This window comes from Oryzias latipes, chromosome 1, assembly GCF_002234675.1.
Source record: "Oryzias latipes chromosome 1, ASM223467v1".
Taxonomy (NCBI): Eukaryota; Metazoa; Chordata; class Actinopteri; order Beloniformes; family Adrianichthyidae; genus Oryzias; species Oryzias latipes.
This window is the reverse complement of record NC_019859.2, coordinates 10,402,094-10,412,985: the sequence shown is the minus strand read 5'-3', so window position 1 is coordinate 10,412,985 and position 10,892 is coordinate 10,402,094. Positions and strand designations below refer to the sequence as shown.

At 41.9% G+C, this 10,892-nt stretch overlaps 1 protein-coding gene across 4 annotated transcripts; it reads right to left on the bottom strand.

Annotated features, from left to right (window-relative positions):
• Positions 1-309: 309 nt before the first annotated feature.
• keap1 (kelch like ECH associated protein 1) lies at positions 310-10,814 on the bottom strand. Of its 4 annotated transcripts, XM_023955714.1 has the most exons (8): positions 10,696-10,752; positions 8,833-8,891; positions 7,474-8,623; positions 6,950-7,195; positions 5,524-6,200; positions 3,275-3,480; positions 2,225-2,401; positions 310-2,057 (listed from the first exon to the last, which is right to left on the bottom strand). In XM_023955714.1, exons 3-8 carry the CDS (start codon positions 7,777-7,779, stop codon positions 1,804-1,806), a joined length of 1,866 nt encoding a protein of 621 aa, XP_023811482.1. In that variant the 5' UTR covers positions 7,780-8,623; positions 8,833-8,891; positions 10,696-10,752; the 3' UTR covers positions 310-1,803. The 4 variants fall into 4 exon arrangements, with proteins under 4 accessions (XP_023811482.1, XP_023811478.1, XP_023811485.1 ...); XM_023955710.1 differs by lacking the exon at positions 8,833-8,891 and having other exon boundaries at positions 10,696-10,814; XM_023955717.1 differs by lacking the exon at positions 8,833-8,891 and having other exon boundaries at positions 10,692-10,772.
• Positions 10,815-10,892: the final 78 nt, after the last annotated feature.

The following is a 10,892-nucleotide window of genomic DNA, read 5'->3' as shown; positions in this document are numbered from 1 at the left end:
TGGGCCATCCTAGGCACTTTAACGTTGGGATTTGGGTCATCTAGACCCACTAGACAGTGCACTGAACCTGTTTTCTTCAATGATTTGTGATCATGGATTACATGAAATCTTTCCACCTTTATCATGGTAGGAAGAACATGTCAATGCAAGGGTGGGGTCATCTAAGATGGCACAAGGGTTAATGATGGTATTGCATCAAATATACACATTTTGAAATAAATACAATTACAGTCATTTGTAGGAAAAAAAACATTGAGAAAGACTTTTTTTCCATTTTAATTCCAACTAAAGACAGAAAAAAACTCAGAGTGAAGTTTTTTTTTTTTTAATCAAACATCAGAAATTAGCATCAACAGGATTTCCACTTAGTCACAATGCAAACTAGTTATTAGAAAAGGCTACACAAGGAGTGTGTAGTTACAAAGCAGATGTCAGTTTAAAGCCACTGGAAAATCACCGCGTCTCAACAAATAAATTAAAGAATGAACTCTGGAATTCTGTACAAGACTTTTCAGATTATGAATGAATGTACAACATCTGTCTTTAAAAACATGTTTGTAGCTTTAATTGCTGTTACAAATACACTCATTTCAGCAAGGTTTTGTCATTAGTATACAATATTTGAACACTAACGCACAACCATGCTCACTTCTACATTTTCTAAGGTCTCTAAGACGTTGAAACCAAAATGACTCCAGGTTGTGTCATTTTGTTCACACAAACACAATCGGTGGGATGCTGATGGCAGTTTGCTTCAACTGCAACCTAAACTTTTTGTTTTTTTTGGGATCTGCACACCACTAAACTGTTCCTTTCTAAAATTCTTCTGCAGTTTTACTCAACATGTTTGCTGCTAAGGTGATGCTAACCTATTCTGTCTTTGACACTCAATATAAGACAATGGGCTCCGTTCAAAATGTAAATGTTGACTATTTTTTTCTTCTTCCTGGGGACATAAACCATTTCTTCTGAACAAAAAAGAAAAACCGGCTTACTGTGGAAAACCTCTAAATGGTCACTTCACAGAGATTTCCTTATTTGTCTTCTCTTCATAAAGGATGTTGGTACTGGTGACCTCAAAGTTCTAACATTGTTATTAATTGTGACCATTTCGCTTATTTCCAGAGGTTTTTGCATTAATTGAGCAGAACAGAAAGGAAAAAAATGGTTGTTTGAACTTGATGTTCAACATGGAGACCCTAAAAGTTGTCACGTCTTCTACTACCTAATCATACAAAGATTCATGAAAATTTAGGGACTTGAAGGAAAATCTACTTTTTCTGATAGAAATATTTACAAAAATGGTCTTGTGTGGAGCTTTGTCTTCAACAACTGGATGAACTGGACCAAACCTGGGGAGTGTCTCGACACTATACTGATAGGGGAATGGCCCGCAGGCTCTACAATGGCACTTTAGACTCGTCTACCTATGAAAAGGACCATGTTCTGTTCCCATAAGGAGGTGGTTCTCTCTTCCATCTCGTGAAAACGACTCTTTGAGCCTACAGGAACCTCAGTTTGCAGTTTTTCCACAGCAGAGAGAACAGATGCGCAGAGCTCCATCATCTTCAACCATAGACTAATGAATCACAATTGGAAAAATGGACTTGTGCGGATCATACTTGGTTTACAGAATTCAGTGCAGATGGCTTTAGTTAAAACCAGAATCATCGCTGCACTGATAATACTAATGACTTTTTCTATGTGCGTTTCATTTTCCTCTCTACAATCAGTCAGGATTTGTGTCCTCATCCGTCTGTGTTTTCATTCTATTTTTAGGGTTCTCGTGATCGGAACCGCGGCTCAGAATGAGGCGTCTTTTCCGAAGGGTCCATTCGAGAACTGACAGTGTGGCCTATCGCAGCCAGCAGATGGATCCGCCGACGGGTCATTTTCACACTTCTGGCTTTTCGAGAGACCCTTTGGGCAGGGCTCCATGGTAACGGCCACGCCCACGCCACTCCGCCCTGATGTCATGTGAGTGACCTCCATCCAGGTGTCCTCTTTTGGGTCATAGCACTCCACGCTGTCCAGGAAAGTGCTGCCGTCATAACCTCCTGCAAGGGCAATGTTCAAAATGTATGGTTTACAATAAAATCCATTCGAATTTTTGTTTTTGTCCGTGAGAATATAAACGGTTCAAAAATTGCTCTTCCCATCATAAGTTTTCAAAGTTAAACATCTTTTTGTTAAATGTGTGACAGCTTGGGGAAAATTGACTCACCTAAGACGAAGATGCGTCCACATAACGCAGTGACCCCCAAAGCACTGCGCCTGTGCCTCATGGAGGCGACAAAGCTCCAGGCGTCCGTCTCCACGTCGTAGCGCTCCACCGTGTTCAGCTGGTTGGTTCCGTCATACCCTCCCAACACGTAGATGTGGGTGTCCAGAGCGCACACGCCTGAAACGGGACAAAGGTCACTCAACTTTTCTGCTGACTTTGTGGATGGAAAGTTTGAACGCAGCACATGTTCTTTTACACCCAAACAGTGAAATACCAACTCGTTTCTCAGAGAAATGTCTCTGTTATGACTGCTTTTTTAGATAAACGAGTACAGTTTATTCTTGAAGATATCTTAAGTTAGTCTTTATGTCAATGACGGGCCGTTTCACATTAATCTCAATGGTTCAGGTGTGCGACTTTCTTAGCATTTTTATCTGATAGATTAAATAAGCAGCATAAATATAGCTAAATATAAAAACAAAGTACATGTTTTTGACAAAAAACAAACCCCAACGTCTGAAAGGCTCTTTTTCCTACAAAAATTGAAGAAGTATTGAAGTATTAGTCTTTGTCACATGTGTAAAAGTACAAACTAAACTGTTCAGCTCCAGTCCTTTCCCTGCAGCTGTGTGTTGGTAAAACACAGCCGACCCCGGCGATCAGCAGCAGCAGCAGGTTTGGACTGCCCAGCACTGAACAGTAGCGGCATAATCTGCACATATTCAGATGCAATGTAATCAGTCCATCAGAAGCACATGCACGAGCTTCTAAAAGTAAAGGAGGGTCAAGCCTGCTACGGTTATAAGAAACCTTAACACTAGCATGAAGGACGACACCTATTTGAATTAATGTTTGCAGACGTCTTCCTAGAAGGGACAGAACATCTTAAAAAAAAAAGAAAAGGTGAAAGAAGAAAGGAACTGTAAAACCACACACTGCTTCAGCAGGACCCTTCTTTTACAAGCAGCCTGTTTGTGAATGAAATGAGTAACATCGCTGATTCTGTGGATGTTCTAACATTTTCCTCTGATTTTGTGGTTTCTTCCTTACCGGCTCCGGACCGCACAGTGTTCATGGAGGCCATGGTTCTCCACTCATCCCTGTCAGGGTTGTAGCACTCACAGGAGCTCAGCCGGTTTGCTCCATCGAACCCCCCCACGGCGTAAAGGAGCCTGTTCATGACGGTGACGCCCACGCCGATCCGTCGCGTTAACATGGGGGCCACCAGCTGCCACTGGTCCCTCTCTGGGTCGTACCTGTGGAGATCAGATAATTATCATGAAAGACCCACTAAGGTGAAAATTTTTAGTGTTTCTAATATGTATTTTTCTCATGATGGAGGACATATATAAAATAGCATTTCTGAGTTTTTCTTTTTTCAAATTATTGTGAATCAGGAGCAGATGAAAAACGCTACAGTCGGTGGATAACAAGCCTCATGCTCCGCTTCATTCTGGTGCTTCCACTTGCAGACAAATAGATCAACGTACGTCTTCATTTTCCCCGTCTGAGCTGGCATCTGACTCAAAACTGTACAGCTGGGTAGCTCCGATATTGCTAGTAATTTTTGTTGCAATGATAGATTGGGGGTGTAATAGGCCTGCACAATAAATCAAACATTTGTCGTCACGATATCAAGCTGTGCAATTCGCATATTGCAAAAGTCAGCGAAAATTGCAGTAAATGGTTAACTTTAATTTGCTGGAACAATCTTATTTAACGAATCAAATAAATCTCTTTATGCATTTGACCAATCAGATGGACTCCTTTCCATCATTGACCAATCAGATGGAGCCCTGTTATTTTAGATGTTCGCCTCCTATGTAGACTAGGGTCATTTAGAGTACAATTTAAGTTATGTTGACTCTTATTTAAATGAAACTGTTGCAGTGAAATGGAAATTCTGTTTTTGGTTGTTTTGCTATTTGTTCATGCATCGCAATTCTGATCACTAATAATGCTCAGAGTTTTCCTCACATCGTGCAGCTTTTGGCTGTAAGCTAGCGGGAATGTGTATAAACAGAGGAGAGGTTGCTACACGCCGACAGCCTCAGAGGGGAATTTTTAGATGAACTACTGCCGCTCTGCAGATACTATGTCATAGAAAACTATAGTTTATTTGATTGAAAACATCATAATCATAAGTAATAGACCACAGGGAACGGTTTGAAAATAGAACAAAAGATGATTGGAGTGCATCTTAAAGGATTTTTCTTAAAAATATGACACTTGATTTGAAGAATTACTCCACATTAATGCTGGATTAAATTATATGAACCATTTTAAAAGGGGAAGTTTGCTAATGTGATAAGCTAGGAAGAGAGGGTGTAATGATCAAACTGCCACATCCCAGTCAGCAGGTTCATATAGATGACTATGCTGATAAACAAACACAATCACAGCTACTTCTACACATTTTCTTTAAAATACAAGGACTCACTTTAAGGGCGAGTTATAATTCTTGTGTAATATTCTCACATCCCTGTTAAATCTTTCACTTTAAAAAATAAGTTGTCAAACAAGCAAACATTAACAGAACATTTTTAGCATTTTTTCTCTTCGTTTTTCTTCAAGCTGGCAGACTGGCGAGTCCTTGAATCAAAGGAAGTTTGTTCTGCTTTTTGCTGTTGATAGAATGCAGCACCTGGTTAAATGAATGACTGTAACCAAGTAGCAGACGTTTCTTTTCTCAACATCTAGTTTGCACTTCTGTTGCTGTAGAACTAAGCTTCCCTGACGTCATCACCTGACCATGTAGACAGGTTTGGTTTGTTCCTCTTTCAGCGTAACTTTGGCTAGCTTAGTTAATAATTGCAGTTTTAGAACTAAGGTCACGCTTTAATGTTATTTCTTTTAGTTAAAAAAAGAAAGAAAAAAAAAGGAGATCATTTATTTAACTGAATGTAAAACAAGCCAGTTGAACCAGTTAAAGATTGTTCCCCAAATCTAAACCACAGTAAATATTTATGAAACCAAAAGGAATTTAGAATATAGAAGTTGACCTTCAATTTTCTGGCATAAATTTGTAGATTTTTACAAGAGTCAACCTGTTGATAAGACAAGAATATGCAACATTTTTAAGAAGTTACCAGACACTTTGTTTGTGGCAAATCCAGCTTCATACAGTCAACTAAATAAACCACATGTCTGTAGTACAAACACAGCTGTCTGGACGTCAACAGACCGCAGAGCAACCAACATACAGAGGTTCAAATCCTCTCACATCAACAGGCTTAAAAGCTGTGGAGCAGAACGTCCTGATCACGAGTGAGTTTGATGAACCGTCTCCTTAGACTTACCGCTCCACACTGTTGTGATGAATGCAGCCGTGGGAACCGCCGACCGCATAAATCATGCCGTCGATGACGCCCACCCCGATCCGGTTCCTGGGGACGCTCATGGGCGCGCACGGACACCAGCAATTGTTCATGGGGTTGTAGCAGTCCAAAGCGTTGGAATCCATGTTGCCGTCGGGCGCGTTGTTTCTACCGCCGACGGCGTAGAAAAGGCCGCTGATCACACATGCGGCCAAACCACTGCGGGGCACCTGGAGGTCACTTAGCCTCAGCCATGCTCCTGTACAGGGGTTGTACGCCTCCAGATAGCTGAGGGACTGACGGAAATACCCCCCTGCCGTGTAGATGAGCTGAGGCACCTTGGGTGTTCGGCAGGGGTTTACTTTGGTGGGTTTGTGGAGGGTGAGCTCCTGGAAAATCTGAGCCAAGTAGTCTTTGCATTGTGGGTCCCAGTCTAAGGACTGGAGCTGGGTCTGCAGGAAGTTGGGGGTCAGGGAATGGCAGCGCACAGCCTGGAGTAAGGCTTGGACGTAGGGTCTACGGTTTTCGTGATCGTAGCGCACCCAGGCCACGCACGCCTGGAAGACTTCAGACTCGCACCGCACGTTGAGCTCGTCGCGGCTGATGAGGGTGACCAGCTGGCACTGAGACAAGTTGAAAAACTCCTCCTGGGTCGCTACCTGGAAGAAAAAAAAAATACAGCTCAATTACCTTCTTTCCACAAATGAAAATCATAAAAACAAGTTTTTTTAAACAAGTAGATGACCTGAGCAAAACGGTTTTAAAACATATTCTGTAAAAACTACTAAAAAAACAAAACAAAAAAAAAAACAGTTATTTTCATCTTAATAGGCATTTACATGAAAAAATATTTCAGTGTTTACCTGGAAACAGATTACAGTTGACTTCCTGAACAAACTGACTCAGCAGGTTCTATCATGTACCCATTTTCACTTTTAAAAACTTTTGCAAAAACAATACTCTGACTGAACAGAAGTAACCATAGACTTTTACAGCTATTTCCTGACATTGAGAAAGAATAAAAGAACCTTTTACACTTTCAAACACGTTTTTTAATTAAAAAACAAAAACAAAATGATAAAAGCTCTCAATGACAAATATTTGTGCAACAAGACTTTCAACTCGACATGAATTTGCTTGCTCATCTTGTCAAAGATCAATTAACTCTGACGTACAGTCATATTTTGCCACCACGTATGCTCCAACCATGACAAAATAAAGCTCGCCATGGGTCATGGCCCACTGCAGCGGGAAAAGCACCCACCAAGAACCACAATGGAAGATGTGAAACAGGTTTCACTTCCAAAACCACTTCAAATTCCCCACTTTTTCTGATTGGTGGCAAGTCAGTGGAAAAATACAAGCAAGATTACATAAAAGTTATCTTTGCTCTGTGACACTGCCTTACTTGGCTGAAGTTCATGTAGATGTACTCCCTGGCTTTCTGGTGGAGCTCTGTGCAACCGATCTGCTCGGCAAAGTTGGCGATGCCGATGGCGTTGCTGGGGTCGAGCTGCTGGACGAGGAAGTCGCAGCAGGCCTTGACCACGCTGTCTATCTGGTACATGACGGCGCCGTTCATCACATGGATGACGCACTTCTCTCCCACGGAGATGCTGGCAGTGTAGGCAAACTCAATCAGTCGCTCCATAACCTGAGAAGGAGTTGTTTGAGAACTTTTTCATTCCTTAACATAGAAACTAACAGTTACATCTTCAAAAGGGAGTTAAACATTTAGATTGGAAACGAGTTAAACTGAAATCCTCTGGAGACAGAGCAGTCCCTCCATATTAAAGCAGTTGGGCATCTTCTCTTTGACATCTATCCTGTTTACATCCACTTCACTGCACCACAAAACGTAAACTGTTATTCCAAGGCGTGACATGGAAATAAACCCCTTAAAATGATGAATTCTAAGCAAATGCCACTGACCTTGGGGTGAATCCCTTCGATGGGAACCAGCTCAATCCCGCACTCCTTCAGCCCGTTGGTGAACATGGCTCGGAAAACGGGCGAGGAGGAGGCCAGGACCACCTTGTGCGCCACAAAGTCCACTTCGTCCAGGTCTTTGTAGCGCACCCGCAGCGTGACGTCGCATAGCTGCCGCTCCAACCGCAGCTCGTTCATGATGGCGAAGGCGGCCGAGGTGTGGCTCTCCAGCGTGTAGCTGAAGACGCGGTGACCGTTGCGCGTGGAGGGCGTCACCAGCGCTTTGCATTCTGTCAGGCACTCTGTCATTTCCTAGAAAGGGTCTTTCTCCTCTTTAATGTCTTTGCTTCAAGATCGGTGGACACGGTTATTGGGCATCCTGGCACCACATGTGAAATGAAGTCGAGGTGATCGTTTTGCAGAGCTCCAGTCTTTCCAGTTGTCACAGCGTCTCTGTTGTCCTTCCTAGTCTCTGCAAAAGTCTTATTTATGACCACATGAAGATGTCCTGGCTCTGTTTAGCACTCAAGCTGAGTCATGCTGCGAGTTATGACATTGAAAATAGCTTGAGAGATGCCAGTTCCAGCTGGGCACGCCGTTATACACTGGCCCTCCAGCATGCTGAATGGGAGTTAAAGATTGATGTTGCTGTAATTAAGTTTAAACTACAGAGTCGGGAATCAAAGGGATTTCTTTTAGATCAACTGCATTTGTCACAAAACTCTCTGTCTTTCCACACCTGCATGATACTGACAGAAGCCTGTTAAACATGCCTGTTTGTTGGAGGAATAAAAAGAAATATATGGCAGTAGCCAATTAAATCATGCTCTGAAAGTCTCTTATTAAATCTATGTTGGTCAGTTAAATTCCCTAAAGGAACCAACTCATCAGATGGATCAAAGCTAAACTATGACCGTTAAAAGTAAAACAAATGTTGAGATAAATGTGTAGGAATCCAACAGTTTGACTGCTTGTTGTTTGATAATCAAGAAGAGATCCAAAGGCGTCACTGGTGGGTCTGAGAGCTCTTTGAAACGGAGAAGGAAGAACTGAAGTCTATACTTGAAAAAAAAAAACTTCCTTAAGATTTTCCAGAGCTGGATATCGTTTGTTGTGCCGCTGCTTTCAAGCAGGCAGGGAATTTAGCCGACAGCTGAGGGGAGAAGGAGAGAAAAGGTTTGTGTTAGGAAGCCTCAGATAAATTCTGTGGTCACCACATGATCCCAGTTAAGAACCTTTTAACATGCCACTGTAAAGATATACTTTTTATACAGACGTGTACAACAAAAGTCTAAAAACACTAACATTAAAGATATAAAATAAAACAACATATTTGACTTTAAAAACACACTGCTAAAGTACCTTCAATTGGGCATAAATCCAGCTGACAAGTATTTACTCTTATCCTGTGACCAATCCAGCTGATAGTAAGAAGAACATAGAAAACACTAATTATTTTCAGTTAATCAAACCCATTGTTTTGTTTAATTATTACATGTCATGAAGATAGACATGAACATGAGAATTTTTCAGGCTTGGTGGGGCAAGAACATGACTGAAACATGGCAGAGATTGCTCTCCAGGCTGGTTTGGACAAAAGTACGTCAGCAAGGACAGAATGGGCACGGGTCCACGGGAGGACAACAACTCGACTATTGCATAATGTTAAAATGACAGAGGGGTGGAGGGTGCAACAAAGTGAATGCAGGCCAGTTTACTGTCATCACAACTTCTCCTTTACAGAACATGAAGCAACAGGGATATGAAAGACAAAGAGCAGACTGTGGCCAATTTGACTGGTGAACTCTGAATAGGAAGAGTCAGTCCGTCAGCAACAATCCTAACACGATTACTTATATAACCAACACACCATAGGTTGTATTGAGGGACGAGATAAAAAGACAAGTGTTTTACAGTTCGTAGAGTAGGAAAAAGACTATTTTGTTATCAAAAGTCATGTGTTTAAAGGCTGCTGTGGAGTCAGCCAGTGACACTTACAGTAACACGAAACACACTTTATGACACTGATTTGAAACTGCACTTTTCTTCCTCCTGGTGACTAACAAGGAAAACAGAACATTCCAGAACATATTGCTCAACATGCTATCGCTCACAAACAAGCAGCTAGCGTATCAGTCTGGTGAATGTGGCATTTCATCTCTTTGGTATTGAACTGAGAGGGTAAACTTATTTATTTAGCTGGTGTTCAGAGCATTTTGTTTTGGTTCAAATCTTTTTCCAAATGAGCAAGGAGCTCAAAAAGTGTAACATTTTCAATAACATAAACATTATTATGTCATTTTACTTTTTTCTCAAGATATTTATATTGCAAAAAAATGAGAGTTTGTGTTGCATTGTCATTTTTAGTAACAAAAAAGTTCAATAAACCCCTGCACCTCAATTTGGGAACCCCCATTTGAATCAACTTTATTTATAAAGCACCTTTCATACAAAAGGTGCAACTCCAAAAAACGGGCCTGCAATCAATAGCTGTCACTTTAAAAAAAAGCTGCAGAAAATCTGTGGAGACCACAACAACTTGGAGAGACTTTCACTTCTAGATTCGTCGCCAAACTTTGTGCGAAACAGCCAACGCGGAGGGGGCGAGGCCGAAGACAAGCAAAGAGCGTCCAACGTGTTTTGTTGGCATTCGTGGTGGAGGAGGAGAGCTTCCCTCGTTGGTGACTCATTGCGAGCTATTCGCCAAGCCAGAAAGAGTGGAACTGAATGTACCAAAACGCGACCCAGAAGTGGAGCTGGTTCTTATGTAAGCCCGGGGATGGAATTAGATTTCCATCCCGTGCACCTTTCCTAGAAGAACTTTCACACAACGCGAAGTTTAGCTTTCACTCCACACTGACTAAGGTCATCATCTACACTTACTACAAGCTTGTTTTCGGCTGAAACTGCCACAGAGCTGGCATGCAACAGCAAAAACACAGATGAAGGTGGACCAAACTGAGGTCTAAAAAGATAAAAAATTCCGCGGTCTCATTGATTGGAAGAAAACACCGAGGTGGAGGTAACGCTATCGGCAGCAGCAAAATAAGCCCCTAAAATAGACAGTGGAGTAACGTCTGAGAACTGATAGCTACAAACATGCTAACAAAGAGTAAGTACTCAGTCTTACCGCCCAAAAAACCTACTTTCCGTTCAACCGAACTGACAAAACCGTACTGATGGACATTTTAAAATTTAACTGTAAAGTAAAGGCAACTCACGTACTCTCTTATTTCCAACGTTTTCTGCCGAGCTGTGCGCCACATAGGAAGGAGGAGGGGAGGCTGTAACTCACCGTGACTAAGCATTGTACTAGTCAACTGGCCTTCACAATAAAAGCATGCTTCCTGAACGTCGGGACCGCCTCCATTGACGAGCAATGAGTCGTGTTTGCGTCAGGGGGTGGTAGGCTTTTATTGGGA

Excerpts from the sequence above, each read along its gene's own strand:
- keap1 (XM_023955710.1), bottom strand. The coding sequence starts at position 7,779 with ATGACAGAGTGCCTGACAGAATGCAAAGCGCTGGTGACGCCCTCCACG. Across the intron at positions 7,196-7,473 it reads TCGAAGGGATTCACCCCAAG|GTTATGGAGCGACTGATTGA; the intron begins GTCAGTGGCATT and ends ACTCCTTCTCAG. Across the intron at positions 2,402-3,274 it reads CACTGTGCGGTCCGGAGCCG|GCGTGTGCGCTCTGGACACC; the intron begins GTAAGGAAGAAA and ends GTCCCGTTTCAG.